Source organism: Carassius carassius, chromosome 2 (genome assembly GCF_963082965.1).
Source record: "Carassius carassius chromosome 2, fCarCar2.1, whole genome shotgun sequence".
NCBI classification, from domain to species: Eukaryota; Metazoa; Chordata; class Actinopteri; order Cypriniformes; family Cyprinidae; genus Carassius; species Carassius carassius.
In genome coordinates, this window is record NC_081756.1 from 2353725 (window position 1) to 2371224 (window position 17500).

Sequence of the window (17500 nt, forward strand, 5' to 3'; positions counted from 1 at the left end):
TTTTTATTTTTAATTTATTATTTGGGGGGGGGGGGGGTAAAGTGTTTCAGAACTACTCTCTCTCTCTGGATCAGGATGAGAACGCTTGAGTGTTTGAGGAGGTTTCTCTCAACAGAGACTGAAGCTGAGCTGGATTGACTGGTTCAGCCTCGTGTCAGACGTTCCTCTGATCTGACTGATGTTTCTGTCTGTGATCTCATGATGAATGCTGGAAACACGGGCCTCCGCCCAGAGAACACGAGCGACGGGTTTCTCCAGAGCTCAGAACCACACCGACCTGTTTGTGTGAGCCTGGAAACATCTCTTCTGGGGTCAGTGACCTCTCAGAGAAACAGCCTTCACAGACAGACATCTAACGGCTCTCGCTTCAACAGCCTGAAGATCTACACCTTTAACAGATAATTATCTCTCTCAATAAAGAGACAGAAATATGAAGGACTCCTCACATGAGTTCAGTGTCTATGATAAATACTGTGTGCATTAGGCGTTTAAAAATACAGATTCACATTGTAAAACATGAACACGGTTTTAGTGAAAATATTAATATACACCATGTCCCACATTTTTTGAGTTAACTTAATTATACACTATTTGTTTGGAAGTGTTTATGGTGATATGATTGTATTTACGCAAAAATAACACATAAATCAGTCAACAGTGTACTTGAGAAGAGAATCTGTGATATATAGGGTGTGTTTCAGGGGGCGGGGTCTCGCTGATTGACGGCTGTGTTCTTAAGGGGGCGGGGCTCAGCTCGTAAATCTTCAGGTTCTACCGGATTCCTGTTCCGTTTACATTAGTGTTTTTATCAGCTGGGTTCGGCTGCGTTTCCCACAAGTACTTCTTAAGCTGATTTTACCATCACAGCAAACTCAACTTTTAATTCACCCATTTATTTGGGACCTTTGACTTCTTTTGAACACTTTTCCTAGCACGCGCGCGTCCACCAGGTTGAGATTTACCTGTTTACTGACGTTCTCTTCGCGTTAGGTGATGACGATGATGAAGAGGAGCGCGCACACTCCGCATCCGTTCGCGTATGAACTGAATATAACAGCAGCTCAGCGGATTCAGGTGAGATCCTCTCATTCATCCTCGAGCGTTCCCTCGGTGCCTCGGGCACGTCAGCTGTGCCGTCACAAATATCACCGGGATTACCGAAGTTTCAGCCAAACACTTGTCGCTGCCACCACGGCGATTATTGATACATTTAAACTTAACCCAGCAGTTAACAAATTTAACAGAACTTAACGCTTAAATGTAACGCTTCAGTGTAGCGTTTAAATGTTGCATTAAAATGTAGGGCCTGATTGTAACACTTAAATGTAGCGTAGCGCTTAAAAGTAACGCTTGAATGTAGCGTTTAAATGTTACATTAAAATGTAGGGCTTGATTGTAACACTTAAATGTAGCGTAGCGCTTAAAAGTAACGCTTGAATGTAGTGTAGCGCTTAAAAGTAACGCTTGAATGTAGTGTAGCGCTAGTGTAACGCTTAAATGTAGCGTAGCGCTTAAAAGTAACGTTTGAATGTAGTGTAGCGCTTAAAAGTAACGCTTGAATGTAGTGTAGCGCTAGTGTAATGCTTAAATGGAGCTGCCCACGTGTTTGATTTTCATCTCCGAAGTCTTTTTTTAAATATAAAAACCGCTTAATATAATAAAGATCACAAGGGTTATTTGTCAAGTATTCATTTTGATTGTATTAAAATAAGACCTATTTGTGTTTTAAATGTTTTACATAACATAAATATGTAAACTAGGTCTTGTTTTAGGTTAAACATTGTATTGTGACTTGCAACCAAAATGTAGTGTTGTAAAAAAAATCAAATATATTTGTGTTTTCTGTCATCTTGTCCCATTTCAAAGTCCCACATTAACTTAGGATGGGCTTGAGTGGGCAACTGAATCTGTTGTGTTTGGCTGAAACTGTGGTTACTGTGTTCATTTTTCAGTATTTCCTTTATAATTATGACTTGCTGGCTTATTTCAGCATACATTTGAAGTCAAGTTTAACACACACGTGGCTGTATTTTATTTTATAGTTAACATAATTTTGCAATCTAGATAAGCTGGCTGTACATTATCCCACTATTATACAAGTACTTTACCAAATTAATAGATAATTAGAGTTTTACTGTGAGAAGAAACCTCATACACCAGTCTAAACTAATCATGGGCACTTTTAGAAATCCGCTAAACCAGTCTGTAAATGGATTTGTTGCTGGTTTAAATTGGTTTTGAAGCACTAACCTGGTTGAAATCATTTCTTTCCAGCTCGATCAACCATCTAGACCAGCTAAGACCACTGTAGACTAGATGGACATCAGTCTTTCTATCTATTGAAACCTCTTCTTTCTGTCTCAGGGAATCATTCTGGGTGTCGTTCTGTTTCCCGTCCGCATCGCCCTGGCCACCCTCTTCTTCCTGCTCATGTGGCCCATCGCTCGACTGCGATTGGCCGGTCTGTCGGAGGCGGAGAGGGCGGAGCCTGTGCGGGGCTGGCGCCAGTGGCTCTTCCATCACATCATGCTCTTCCTCAGCCGCGCCGTCTTCTTCTTCATGGGCTTCCTGTGGATAAGGGTCAAAGGGCGTCAGGCGGGATTGAAGGAAGCGCCAGTTTTAGTCGTAGCACCTCACAGTGGCTTCCTGGACATGCTGGTGGTTTGCGTGACAGGTCTGCCGATGGTCGTGTCACGGTCGGAGAACAGCAGACTCCCCGTCATCGGAGGTGAGGTTGAAGTAACTTCAACAGAAACCCAATCCAAAACCCGCTGGCTTTTGGGTTATTGTAAAAAAGAAGCTCTGTAAGCAGCAAAAGCTTATGGTTCTTGCACATTTTGTTTATCATGATAATCTTCACCAATTAACGCAACTTTTGAAGCCTAAATGCAATCAGCAGAAGTATAAAGGTGAACACCGGCTACAAACAAACTAGACCACCAATGTCACCATCACTAATGATGTAATGTTAGTAATGTTTTCTGAGAAACTGAACTAAAACAAGTGAGTTTATGCTTAAAACAAATGTCAAATGAGAATGAATACTTTTCTCTTTTATTCAAGTTGATTTTTCTGAGTCTATTGGCAGATATGATTTAATCATAAATTTGCTTAATTTCTCTGTAAACAAGACTTATTTTTAAAACGTTTTTGAGATCTGTTGGAAGTTGTGTTTTCAAACTTTGAAGCATCATTTGAGACCTTCACTTTTAGAGACGATCGTGACGTATTGTGTTCCATTGTTTAATCCTTAATTGTACTTTAGTCAGTTTTACCTTCATCAAACCTGAAGAAATCCAGAAGACAAGAAAAATCACAATCTTACTGCTGGATTTAATGTTGTAGAAGCAAACATGAAAATATCTTGAACTAGTGTTCAGCACAGACAGGCATTTAACAACAAACCAATTAAAATAAAACCCATTGACTTCAGGAAGGTGAAAGCAGAAAGTGCTAAAGTTTCTAGGTTTCTAGGTTCTGGCCAACAAAAGTAGATCATCTATGCTGCGCTTTATAGTCGCTTTGCCAGAGATTAAGAAAAGAACAAATATAAATCAGTTTCGAACATCAATCAGTAAAAATCCTTCTGTAAGTCTGTTTGTGTTAAGGAACTTTGGATAAAAGCGTCTGCTAAATGAGTAAATGTAAATATCTCTGTGTGTTTTACCATTTTGTCAAATTCTGTTCACAAACGATCCAAACCCAGGCTCTAATGACTTCCTGCTGATCTGTGTGTTCCAGCGCTGCTAGAGTTCAATCAGTCCGTGTTAGTGAGTCGAAAAGATCCTGAATCCAGGAAGAAATGTGTGTCTCAGATCTGTGAGAGAGTCACGTCTGACAGCCACTGGCCTCAGGTAAACACACACACACACACACACACACGGTCGCTCACTCACTCACTCACTCACTCACTCACACACACGGTCGCTCACTCACTCGTTCTCACACTCAGTGGCTCACTCACTCACACACTCACTTGCTCACTCAGTCACACTCTCGCTCACACATTTACTCTCTCACATGCTAGCTTGCACGCTCGCCCTCTCGCACACACTTGCTCACTAACATGTTTGCTCACTCTCACGCTTGCTCACTCACTCTTGCTCGCTCGCTCTCACTCGCTCTTGCTCTCACACTCGCTCTCTCGCTCACTCTCACACACACACACTTGCTCACTAACATGTTCGCTCACTCTCACGCTTGCTCACTCACTCTTGCTCGCTCGCTCTCACTCACTCTTGCTCTCACACTCGCTCTCTCGCTCACTCTCACACACACACTTGCTCACTAACATGTTCGCTCACTCTCACGCTTGCTCACTCACTCTTGCTCGCTCGCTCTCACTCGCTCTTGCTCTCACACTCGCTCTCTCGCTCACTCACACACACACTTGCTCACTAACATGTTCGCTCACTCTCACGCTTGCTCACTCACTCTTGCTCGCTCGCTCTCACTCGCTCTTGCTCTCACACTCGCTCTCTCGCTCACTCACACACACACTTGCTCACTAACATGTTTGCTCACTCTCACGCTTGCTCACTCACTCTTGCTCGCTCGCTCTCACTCACTCTTGCTCTCACGCTCGCTCTCGCTCACTCACACACACACTTGCTCACTAACATGTTTGCTCACTCTCACGCTTGCTCACTCACTCTTGCTCGCTCGCTCTCACTCACTCTTGCTCTCACGCTCGCTCTCGCTCACTCACACACACACTTGCTCACTAACATGTTCGCTCACTCTCATGCTTGCTCGCTCACTCTTTGGCACACACTTGCTCACTAACTTGCTCGCTAGCACTCGCTCTCACTTGCTCATACGCTTGCTCGCTCGCTCTCACGCTTGCGCGCTCTCTCACTCTCTCTGGCTTGCTCTCATACTTTAGCTCTTATGCTAGCTCGCTCACTCAATCGCTCACACACTTGCTCTTTCACCCTCACGCACTTACTCACTCACACACTTGCTAGCTCGCTCTCCCCTTCGCCCGTTCACTCATGCTTGCTCTCTCACTCACTCTCTCCCCTGCCCGCTCGCACTCTTGCACGCTCGCTCTTGCTCTCACTCACTCGTATGCTTGCTCACTCTCTTGCACACACTTGCTCACTAACATGTTTGCTCACTCTCACACTTGCTCGCTCGCTCTCAATCGCTCTTGCGCTCGCTTGCTCACTCTCACGCTCGCTCACTCGTTCTCACGCTCACACACTTGCTCACTAACATGCTCTCACTCTCACGCTTTTCTCGCTCACTCTGGCACACACTTGCTCACTAACTTGTCTGCTCACTCTCGCACGCTCGCTCACACTCTTGCACACTCGCTCTTGCTCTCACTCACTCGTACGCTTGCTCGCTCTCACACTCGCTCTCTCGCTCTCACTCTTGCACAAACAAGCTCACTAACATGTTCGCTCACTCACGCTTGCTTGCTCACACTCTTGCACGCTCGCTCAATCGCTCTTGCTCTTGCTCACACTCACGCTCGCTCTAACTCGTTCTCTCGCTCACTCTCTCGCACACACTTGCTCACTAACATGTTCGCTCACTCTCTGGTACACACTTGCTCGCTAGCAATCGCTCTCACATGCTTGCTCTCTCACGCTTGCTCGCTCGCTCACTCTCTCGCACACACTTGCTCACCAAAACACTCGCCCTCTCACGCTTGCATGCCTGCTCACTCTCAGGCTCGCCCGCTCACTCATGCTTGCCCACTCACGATCGCCCGCTCTCTCGCACACTTGCTCACTAACATGCTCGCTCACTCACGCTTTTCTCGCTCACTCTGGCACACACTTGCTCACTAACTTGTCTGCTCACTCTCTCGCATGCTGGCTCACTCTTGCACGCTCGCTCTTGCTCACTCACGCTTGCTCGCTCTCACACTCTCTCTCGCTCACTCTCTTGCACACACTTGCTCACTAACATGTTCGCTCACTCTCACGCTTGCTTGCTCACACTCTTGCACTCTCGCTCTCAATCGCTCTTGCTCTCGCTCACTTTCACGCTTGCTCGCTAGCACTTGCTCTCACGCTCGCCCGCCCGCTCACTCTATCGCACACACTTGCTCACCAAAATGCTCGCTTGCCCGCCCACTCTCACGCTTGCCCACTCACTCACGCTTGCCCGCCCGCTCACTCTCTCGCTCGCTCTCTCTCTCGCACACTCTTGCTCACTAAAATGCTCGCTTGCCCACTCACTCTCACACTTGCCCGCTCACACACACTTGCTCACTTAAAACGCTCACACTCTCGCTCACACTCTCGCTCACTCTCTCGCACACACTTGCTCACCAAAACGCTTGCCCGCTCGCTCTCATGCTCTCTCTCACGCTCACTCTCTCGCTTGCTCTCTCGCACACACTTGCTCCCTAAAATGCTTGCTCGCTCACTCACTCACGCTCACTCATTTATTTGTCTGACTCGTGTCAGGTGGTGTGTCACTTCATGTTGGGTTTGATCTCATATTCTGCTTCATTTCTCTCGGCAGATGCTCATGTTTCCAGAAGGAACAACGACTAACGGCCGAGCTCTGATCAAATTCAAACCCGGTACGACAAACACTCACACAGGCTCTGTTCTTAAACCTAGCGAGCTCCTTTTGTTGCTTTTAATATTTATAATTTTAAGAATAATTAATCAAATTCATTAAATTGATCAAAAGTGTCAGTAAAGATATTTATAATGTTACATAAGATTTCTATTTCAAATGTTGTTCATTTGAACTTTCTGTTCATCTGTGAATCCTGAAAAATAAAATGTATCAGTTTCCACAATATTGTGCAGCACAATGTTTTCAACATTGATAATAATCAGAGATGTTTCTTGAGCAGTAAATCATCATATTTTCATGATTTCTGAAGATCATGTGACACTGAAGACTGGAGGAATGCTGCTGAAAATACAGCGGAGCATCACAGAAATAAATTACACTTTAACGGATATTCAAACAGAAAACCGATGTTTAAGATTCTAATAAAATTTCACAATTATTACTGTGAATACAATTTGTTTTTCTTATCAAACAGTTGCAGCTTTGAGCAAAAGAGACTTTTTTTTTCAGAAAGTTTTATTTTATTTTTATCATGCTCCTATCTATAGCTATATGCTAACACCAATAATCTGTCGACAGGAGCGTTTCTGGCCGGTGTTCCCGTTCAGCCCGTCTTGCTTCACTACCCCGGTGAACCGGTGAGTCTGGGAACAGCAAATGATCTGCGTTTATATAACGGAAACCACTGGATGACTAAATATGAGCAGTGAGACACGGAGATCTTCTGAACGAGATAAAAGAGCACAAGACTAATAGACCAGTAAAATGACTCTGAACCACTTCCTTTATGCATGACTTCTAACATGAACCATCTCTTGAATCTGTTTGCAGGACACCGTTCGCTGGACCTGGAAAGGACTGACGTGGTGAGTAGTTTTTGTGCTGTTCTTAACAGCCAGTAATCAATCAGAATAAATCCTTCTAATCTATCTGTCTGTAGGCTGGGCACTCTGTGGCACACCACCTCTCAGATCTACACCAGCGTTACTGTGGAGGTGGGTGGGCTTCATTTGATTGACATGAGTCAGAGCCAATCACCATTAGAGTCTGGCTTAGTAATCCTTCTTTGCTCTGATTGGTTGTAGTTCCTGCCTGTCTACACGCCGTCACTGGAAGAGAAGCAGAACCCGGACTTATACGCCGAAAACGTACAGAAACTCATGGCCAAGTACGTCATACGCCGACTGCTGTCTATATAGGCTGATCCCTATGTAGACAGCATCAGAAACTATAATGGCAATGATTTATAAATGATTTACAGACAGCGACAGTGTTATTTCAGTGCAGCTTGTCATCTTACTAACAACACTCCTTCAGTAAATACACTGCATAGACACTAGATGCAATGATGCATTCATAATGGGATTATTTGGCAACATGTTATCAATTATTTTCTTTATTGATTGAAATGTGTATAATCCAGATTTATCTTGCTTGCTTTGCCATCGTTACCTTTAAATTGCATTGACATAAGAGTGGCTTAAAAAGAGCCTGAAACCATTATTTTACATAACGATTATTTTATTATTGGTACTATTAAATTATTTACTAATGCATTGAATGAGCTCTTGTTCAACTATATATTCAACCAATTTTTTAATGGGTTTAGTAATTTAATGTTAATGTTAATTTTATGTAATTTTATTTATTAGTTTTTGTAGTCTTAGTAATTAAAAAAACATTCTGCTTTATTTCGACTACTGTGCAACTATATATTCAAGTATTATTTTGAATAGTTAGTTTATTTTAACTGTAACAACGTTGGATTAGGCCTGGTTACAGATTAAATACAAGTTCATCCACCTAGAAAAATAATGATTTGGCCTAATTTGCAGCTGAAATAGCACACTGTAATTAATGTAAGTGGTGTTAACATGTTAATGTCTGGTAGAGCTCTGTGTGTTCCTGCCACTGATTATGTGATGGAGGGTCGATTTCCTGTTCAGAAGCTGGGAAACCTCTCTCTTCCCCTGGAGCCTCCGGCGCAGGAAACACTCAAACTGTTCCGTGAACACAGGTGTGTGTGTGTGTGTGTGAGAGAAACACTCAAACTGCTCCGCGAACACAGGTGTGTGTGTGTGTGTGTGTGTGTGTGAGAAACACTCAAACTGCTCCGCGAACACAGGTGTGTGTGTGTGTGTGTGTGTGTGTGTGTGTGTGTGAGAGAAACACTCAAACTGCTCCGCGAACACAGGTGTGTGTGTGTGTGTGTGTGTGAGAAACACTCAAACTGCTCCGCGAACACAGGTGTGTGTGTGTGTGTGTGTGTGAGAAACACTCAAACTGCTCCGCGAACACAGGTGTGTGTGTGTGTGTGTGTGTGTGTGTGTGTGTGTGAGAAACACTCAAACTGCTCCGTGAACACAGGTGTGTGTGTGTGTGTGTGTGAGAAACACTCAAACTGCTCCGCGAACACAGGTGTGTGTGTGTGTGTGTGTGTGTGTGTGTGTGTGTGTGAGAAACACTCAAACTGTTCCGTGAACACAGGTGTGTGTGTGTGTGTGTGTGTGTGTGAGAAACACTCAAACTGCTCCGCGAACACAGGTGTGTGTGTGTGTGTGTGTGTGTGTGTGTGTGAGAAACACTCAAACTGTTCCGTGAACACAGGTGTGTGTGTGTGTGTGTGTGTGTGTGTGTGTGTGTGTGTGTGTGTGTGTGAGAAACACTCAAACTGCTCCATGAACACAGGTGTGTGTGTGTGTGTGTGTGAGAAACGCTCAAACTGCTCCGCGAACACAGGTGTGTGTGTGTGTGTGTGAGAAACACTCAAACTGCTCCGCGAACACAGGTGTGTGTGTGTGTGTGAGAAACACTCAAACTGCTCCATGAACACAGGTGTGTGTGTGTGTGTGAGAAACACTCAAACTGCTCCGCGAACACAGGTGTGTGTGTGTGTGTGAGAAACACTCAAACTGCTCCATGAACACAGGTGTGTGTGTGTGTGTGTGTGTGAGAAACACTCAAACTGCTCCGCGAACACAGGTGTGTGTGTGTGTGTGTTTGTGAGAAACACTCAAACTGCTCCATGAACACAGGTGTGTGTGTGTGTGTGTGAGAAACGCTCAAACTGCTCCGTGAACACAGGTGTGTGTGTGTGTGTGTGTGAGAAACGCTCAAACTGCTCCGTGAACACAGGTGTGTGTGTGTGTGTGTGAGAAACACTCAAACTGCTCCGTGAACACAGGTGTGTGTGTGTGTGTGTGTGTGTGTGTGAGAAACGCTCAAACTGCTCCGCGAACACAGGTGTGTGTGTGTGCGTGTGAGAAACACTCAAACTGCTCCGCGAACACAGGTGTGTGTGTGTGTGTGAGAAACACTCAAACTGCTCCATGAACACAGGTGTGTGTGTGTGTGTGTGTGTGTGAGAAACACTCAAACTGCTCCGCGAACACAGGTGTGTGTGTGTGTGTGTGTGTGTGTGAGAAACACTCAAACTGCTCCATGAACACAGGTGTGTGTGTGTGTGTGTGAGAAACGCTCAAACTGCTCCGTGAACACAGGTGTGTGTGTGTGTGTGTGTGTGAGAAACACTCAAACTGCTCCGTGAACACAGGTGTGTGTGTGTGTGTGTGAGAAACACTCAAACTGCTCCGTGAACACAGGTGTGTGTGTGTGTGTGTGAGAAACACTCAAACTGCTCCGTGAACACAGGTGTGTGTGTGTGTGTGTGTGAGAAACACTCAAACTGCTCCATGAACACAGGTGTGTGTGTGTGTGTGTGTGTGTGAGAAACGCTCAAACTGCTCCGCGAACACAGGTGTGTGTGTGTGTGTGTGAGAAACGCTCAAACTGCTCCGTGAACACAGGTGTGTGTGTGTGTGTGTGAGAAACACTCAAACTGCTCCGTGAACACAGGTGTGTGTGTGTGTGTGTGAGAAACACTCAAACTGCTCCGCGAACACAGGTGTGTGTGTGTGTGTGTGTGTGTGAGAGAAACACTCAAACTGCTCCGTGAACACGTGTGTGTGTGTGTGTGTGAGAAACGCTCAAACTGCTCCGTGAACACAGGTGTGTGTGTGTGTGAGAAACACTCAAACTGCTCCGTGAACACGTGTGTGTGTGTGTGTGTGTGTGAGAAACGCTCAAACTGCTCCGCGAACACAGGTGTGTGTGTGTGTGTGTGTGTGTGTGTGTGTGAGAGAAACACTCAAACTGTTCCGCGAACACAGGTGTGTGTGTGTGTGTGTGTGTGTGTGTGTGTGTGTGTGTGTGTGAGAAACACTCAAACTGCTCCGTGAACACAGGTGTGTGTGTGTGTGTGTGTGTGTGTGTGTGAGAAACACTCAAACTGCTCCGCGAACACAGGTGTGTGTGTGTGTGTGTGTGTGTGAGAAACGCTCAAACTGCTCCGCGAACACAGGTGTGTGTGTGTGTGTGTGTGTGTGTGAGAAACACTCAAACTGCTCCATGAACACAGGTGTGTGTGTGTGTGAGAAACGCTCAAACTGCTCCGCGAACACAGGTGTGTGTGTGTGTGTGTGAGAAACGCTCAAACTGCTCCGTGAACACGTGTGTGTGTGTGTGTGTGAGAAACGCTCAAACTGCTCCGTGAACACAGGTGTGTGTGTGTGTGAGAAACACTCAAACTGCTCCGTGAACACGTGTGTGTGTGTGTGTGTGTGTGAGAAACGCTCAAACTGCTCCGCGAACACAGGTGTGTGTGTGTGTGTGTGTGTGTGTGTGTGTGAGAGAAACACTCAAACTGTTCCGCGAACACAGGTGTGTGTGTGTGTGTGTGTGTGTGTGTGTGTGTGTGTGTGTGTGAGAAACACTCAAACTGCTCCGTGAACACAGGTGTGTGTGTGTGTGTGTGTGTGTGTGAGAAACACTCAAACTGCTCCGCGAACACAGGTGTGTGTGTGTGTGTGTGTGTGTGAGAAACGCTCAAACTGCTCCGCGAACACAGGTGTGTGTGTGTGTGTGTGTGTGTGAGAAACACTCAAACTGCTCCATGAACACAGGTGTGTGTGTGTGTGAGAAACGCTCAAACTGCTCCGCGAACACAGGTGTGTGTGTGTGTGTGTGAGAAACACTCAAACTGCTCCGTGAACACAGGTGTGTGTGTGTGTGTGTGAGAAACACTCAAACTGCTCCGCGAACACAGGTGTGTGTGTGTGTGTGTGTGTGTGAGAGAAACACTCAAACTGCTCCGTGAACACAGGTGTGTGTGTGTGTGTGTGTGTGTGTGTGTGTGAGAAACACTCAAACTGCTCCGTGAACACGTGTGTGTGTGTGTGTGAGAAACGCTCAAACTGCTCTGCGAACACAGGTGTGTGTGTGTGTGTGTGTGTGTGTGTGTGTGTGTGTGTGTGTGTGTGAGAGAAACACTCAAACTGTTCCGCGAACACAGGTGTGTGTGTGTGTGTGTGTGTGAGAAACACTCAAACTGCTCCGTGAACACAGGTGTGTGTGTGTGTGTGTGTGTGAGAAACACTCAAACTGCTCCGCGAACACAGGTGTGTGTGTGTGTGTGTGTGTGTGTGAGAAACGCTCAAACTGCTCCGCGAACACAGGTGTGTGTGTGTGTGTGTGAGAAACACTCAAACTGCTCCGCGAACACAGGTGTGTGTGTGTGTGTGTGAGAAACGCTCAAACTGCTCCGCGAACACAGGTGTGTGTGTGTGTGTGTGAGAAACACTCAAACTGCTCCGTGAACACAGGTGTGTGTGTGTGTGTGTGAGAAACGCTCAAACTGCTCCGCGAACACAGGTGTGTGTGTGTGTGTGTGTGAGAAACGCTCAAACTGCTCCGCGAACACAGGTGTGTGTGTGTGTGTGTGTGTGTGAGAAACACTCAAACTGCTCCGTGAACACAGGTGTGTGTGTGTGTGTGTGTGTGTGTGTGTGTGTGTGTGTGTGTGTGTGTGTATGAGAAACACTCAAACTGCTCTGTGAACACAGGTGTGTGTGTGTGTGTGTGTGAGAAACACTCAAACTGTTCCGCGAACACAGGTGTGTGTGTGTGTGTGTGTGTGTGTGTGTGTGTGTGTGTGTGTGTGTGTGTGTGTGAGAAACACTCAAACTGTTCCGCGAACACAGGTGTGTGTGTGTGTGTGTGTGTGAGAAACACTCAAACTGCTCCGTGAACACAGGTGTGTGTGTGTGTGTGTGTGTGTGTGTGTGTGTGAGAAACACTCAAACTGTTCCGCGAACACAGGTGTGTGTGTGTGTGAGAAACACTCAAACTGTTCCGCGAACACAGGTGTGTGTGTGTGTGTGAGAAACACTCAAACTGCTCCGTGAACACAGGTGTGTGTGTGTGTGTGTGTGTGTGTGAGAGAAACACTCAAACTGTTCCGCGAACACAGGTGTGTGTGTGTGTGTGTGTGAGAAACACTCAAACTGTTCCGCGAACACAGGTGTGTGTGTGTGTGTGTGTGTGAGAAACACTCAAACTGCTCCGTGAACACAGGTGTGTGTGTGTGTGTGTGTGTGAGAAACACTCAAACTGTTCCGCGAACACAGGTGTGTGTGTGTGTGTGTGTGTGTGAGAAACACTCAAACTGCTCCGTGAACACAGGTGTGTGTGTGTGTGTGTGTGTGTGTGTGTGAGAAACACTCAAACTGTTCCGCGAACACAGGTGTGTGTGTGTGTGAGAAACACTCAAACTGTTCCGCGAACACAGGTGTGTGTGTGTGTGAGAAACACTCAAACTGCTCCGTGAACACAGGTGTGTGTGTGTGTGTGTGTGTGTGTGTGTGTGTGTGTGTGTGAGAGAAACACTCAAACTGTTCCGCGAACACAGGTGTGTGTGTGTGTGTGTGTGAGAGAAACACTCAAACTGTTCCGCGAACACAGGTGTGTGTGAGAAACACTCAAACTGTTCCGCGAACACAGGTGTGTGTGTGTGTGTGTGAGAAACACTCAAACTGCTCCGTGAACACAGGTGTGTGTGTGTGTGTGTGTGTGTGAGAGAAACACTCAAACTGCTCCGTGAACACAGGTGTGTGTGTGTGTGTGTGTGAGAGAAACACTCAAACTGCTCCGTGAACACAGGTGTGTGTGTGTGTGTGTGAGAGAAACACTCAAACTGCTCCATGAACACAGGTGTGTGTGTGTGTGTGTGTGTGTGTGTGTGTGTGTGTGAGAAACACTCAAACTGTTCCGCGAACACAGGTGTGTGTGTGTGTGTGAGAAACACTCAAACTGCTCCGCGAACACAGGTGTGTGTGTGTGTGTGTGTGTGTGTGTGTGTGTGTGAGAGAAACACTCAAACTGTTCCGCGAACACAGGTGTGTGTGTGTGTGTGTGTGTGTGTGTGTGTGTGAGAGAGAAACACTCAAACTGTTCCGCGAACACAGGTGTGTGTGTGTGTGTGTGTGTGTGTGTGTGTGAGAAACACTCAAACTGCTCCGTGAACACAGGTGTGTGTGTGTGTGTGTGAGAAACACTCAAACTGCTCCATGAACACAGGTGTGTGTGTGTGTGAGAGAAACACTCAAACTGTTCCGCGAACACAGGTGTGTGTGTGTGTGTGTGTGTGTGTGTGAGAAACACTCAAACTGTTCCGCGAACACAGGTGTGTGTGTGTGTGTGTGTGTGTGTGAGAAACACTCAAACTGCTCCGTGAACACAGGTGTGTGTGTGTGTGTGAGAAACGCTCAAACTGCTCCGTGAACACAGGTGTGTGTGTGTGTGTGTCAGAAACACTCAAACTGCTCCGTGAACACAGGTGTGTGTGTGTGTGTGTGTGAGAAACACTCAAACTGCTCCGTGAACACGTGTGTGTGTGTGAGAAACACTCAAACTGCTCCGTGAACACGTGTGTGTGTGTGTGTGTGTGTGAGAAACACTCAAACTGCTCCGTGAACACGTGTGTGTGTGTGTGTGTGTGTGAGAAACACTCAAACTGCTCCGTGAACACGTGTGTGTGTGTGTGTGTGTGCGCGCGCTCTCTCCACCCGTTCGTCTCACTCTTTCGTTCTCCTCATCTGCAGTCTCACGATCGCTCACGTGGAGAGCGTGATGAACCGTGTGATTGACAGCTGTCACTCAGGTCAGAGCACCATAGTAACGGCCGATCACCTGACCACTCTTTTGGGGCTCAAGGACCGAAAGACTGCGGTGAAGATCTGCTCTCTTTACTCGAAGGTACTGCAGTGTGAGACTCATCATTCATCATTCATCAACCTCGTGTGGAACATGTAACATGTCTTTGTGTGTGTGTGTGTGTTTGCAGGATGATACAGTGGATCTGAGGCAGGTTTGTCTGAGTGTTTCTGCCGTTTCTGGGTTCAGGAGTCTGGAGTCTCTCATACACACTGCGTTCACGGTGAGTGTGTGTGTGTGTGCGCATCGACGGGTGTGCCATGTTATAAACTCGTATATCATGCAAGTTGTTTGCTCTGACTGAGGTGTCGACATACATGATCTTCTGACTTGTTTTACACTGTGTTACAAGGAAGTGCTGGGAAATATTTACAGATCTGAAGTGAACGTCAAATGCGAGTTACATTCTGCATAAGTGCGATTATCAATCTGTACTTATATTCAAACGTGTTCAAGAGTGAAGCGCGGCACAGTGTTCATTTACACATGAGCCACTCATCATAACAATATCCATGAGTAAAGGCTGCTAAAACTTTATATATATGTGTGTGTATGTATATATGTGTATGTAGTATTATTATTATTATTATTATTATTATTATTATTAGATATTTTTTTACTTGTTTAATAATTTAATTTTTTTTTATTGAACAGGTTACATAGCAAAAAAAAATCACAATTTATTATAAAATACTCATTTGTTTTTATTGTATTTCTACAGTAGTATTTTTCGTAATTGTTTGATAAAACGTTTAAAAATAAAAATGTAATACAAAATATAATTAGTAGTATTTTCATATTGAATGGGTTCCATTAAAAACAGTTTAATGTGGCCTTATAAAGTTAGTTAATTCTTTACAAAAAAAACAAAAACAATACTTGACCAAAAAACAATGCATGGCAAGATAATGGTCATGTTCATCTCAAATGATCACACAGACTCAGCACTTGTGGGTGTGGTAGAAGTTCGTTTGAACTCATGTTTACAAATAATGCAACGAATCTCTCTCGAGATGGTTTAACCCTTTAAAACCTGAGGCTAAAATAGCTAATTTTCACACATTTTGTTTGTTTGACTGTGAAATCTTTAAAGAATGTGCAATTTTCAAGTGTAAACCAATTTCAATAGACAAAGTAAAAAAAAGTTAATACATTTTCAGATTAGTATTTTGGGGGGGTAATGCAAATGTAATTTATGCACACTCAGTCTCATCAAAAATTCGCCTTCTCATTCATTCGCCATGTTTTTATAAACCCAGCCGGTTTAAAAGGGTTCAATCATGATTTGGTGTTGGTGTCTGTTGGCAGTGGTTCGACTCTGACCAGGACGGGCTGCTGAGCGCAGGCGATCTGTCCGGCCTGATGGGGGCGCTGGTGGGCATCGCTCAGTACGGGGGGGCAGAGATGTACACTGCACTGACCTCCAGGGGACCACCGACTGAAGGTAAACATCACTGTGTTTGCTCTGCTGAGCTGATAATGCTCATATTTAGGGATGCACCATATTATCGGTCTGGAATCGGCCGATAATGGCTTTACATTTAGATATCGGCATCGTCGCGATGTGAGAAATAACACCGATAAGAGGAATATGTTAACTCGCATGTGCTCAGGGTGTGCTAGCGCTTCGATCACGTCAGCAGTGTGGCTCATTCTCGAAGCAAAGTTTTGTTTGAATGATGAGTGACTGTTTTTTGATCGCTGAATTTAATCTGTGAAAGCACATACAGAATGACGTTCGGTGTGTGATCGTAAAAGCACAGCCTCCTAATGCCCGTTCAGTAACGTAATATCGGTAAAAATATCGGCAAAAAAACAATATCGTGCATCCCTTCTCATATTTAAGTGTGTTATGCTAATCGGTTATGTATTGATCTCCTAAAGCTTCTCTGCAAGACTTCCTGAAGACGCATCCAGTTTATCGGAAAGTCCTCGGCGAGTATCTCCGCTCCAGCAGACTTGCAGACGGAAATCACAACGGCATTCCCAACGGGAAAAACAACAACGGGATTTATAATGGTCTCGGAGCGAGCAGCAGGACGTCCGACTGAAGTCTTAGTACTCGAGTGCAAGAGAATATCATATTGATGTTACGTTTACATGATGTCTTTCTTGTGTCTTATTCTTAATTTGTCCTGTTTTGATGTGAGTGGAATGAAACTGTGAGGATATACCACTAATTAATGTGCCTTGGAACGAACACCTTTATATGTATATATTTTATCATGAAGTCTGAAGGATCGGTTTGTGTATTTAAGTGTATATTTTTGTCATTTTAAGCTTTGTATATTGGAAAGACTAAAGGTGTACTATACTGCGAAGGAATTCTGCCGAAGTGTCATATTTTATACTTTAATATATTAAAGTTATTTAATAGAGACATGAGGTTTCCTGTGCTTTGTTTTTATGGTTTATTATGCCTTAAGTGGTCCATTCATCCACCTTTTCTGAAACGTTGGTCTCGTCTTCGTAACAGTTGGAATGCATTGCGTCAGAAATCAGCACGGTCCTCTTCGACCGATAAGATTAGCTGTTTTTCTGGACATTGTTGTTCGCTGCTCTGGTCTGATAGGTTTTAATCTCTCAAATTCACCCACCAAATGTTGTCCCCTAGTTTTCCTGATCTGTGCATCATGTTTGTGTAAGTTCCCACCTCCCATCGCTGAGGACCTCGTCTCTGTTATGTTCACACGCTGCTGCTGTATTTCAACTTTTTTCACCATTATTTTTGAATCCGTTTCTTGCGCTCGAGCTCTGCGTTTCATTGCTGATTTCCTTTGACTCCTTCTACATCCGTTTGCAGCAGTTTTTAACCTCTTGTCTTTATCGTCCAATTTAGGTGATGTTCTTGCGACAGACCTTTGGCGCTTCCGTCGTCTTTTGTGTTTTTTATTTCCGTGTACAT

General features: G+C 45.1%; 2 protein-coding genes across 2 annotated transcripts in view; one reads left to right on the forward strand and one right to left on the reverse strand.

The window, feature by feature from the left end:
• The first annotated feature begins 756 nt into the window (after positions 1 to 756).
• lpcat4 (lysophosphatidylcholine acyltransferase 4) lies at positions 757 to 16991 on the forward strand. The gene is made up of 13 exons (XM_059505775.1): positions 757 to 1074; positions 2365 to 2728; positions 3742 to 3854; positions 6484 to 6544; positions 7126 to 7184; positions 7378 to 7412; positions 7487 to 7541; positions 7632 to 7714; positions 8438 to 8563; positions 14484 to 14637; positions 14726 to 14818; positions 15904 to 16039; positions 16480 to 16991. The coding sequence occupies exons 1-13, from the start codon at positions 994 to 996 to the stop codon at positions 16644 to 16646; spliced, it is 1527 nt and encodes a 508-aa protein (XP_059361758.1). The 5' UTR covers positions 757 to 993; the 3' UTR covers positions 16647 to 16991.
• A 102-nt stretch (positions 16992 to 17093) lies between these two features.
• LOC132095733 (uncharacterized) overlaps positions 17094 to 17500 on the reverse strand; it is a 4248-nt gene continuing 3841 nt past the window's right edge. The window contains exon 6 of the mRNA XM_059500846.1: positions 17094 to 17500. This exon is cut by the window's right edge and continues 652 nt beyond it. Coding sequence (XP_059356829.1) covers positions 17094 to 17500 — 407 coding nt within the window.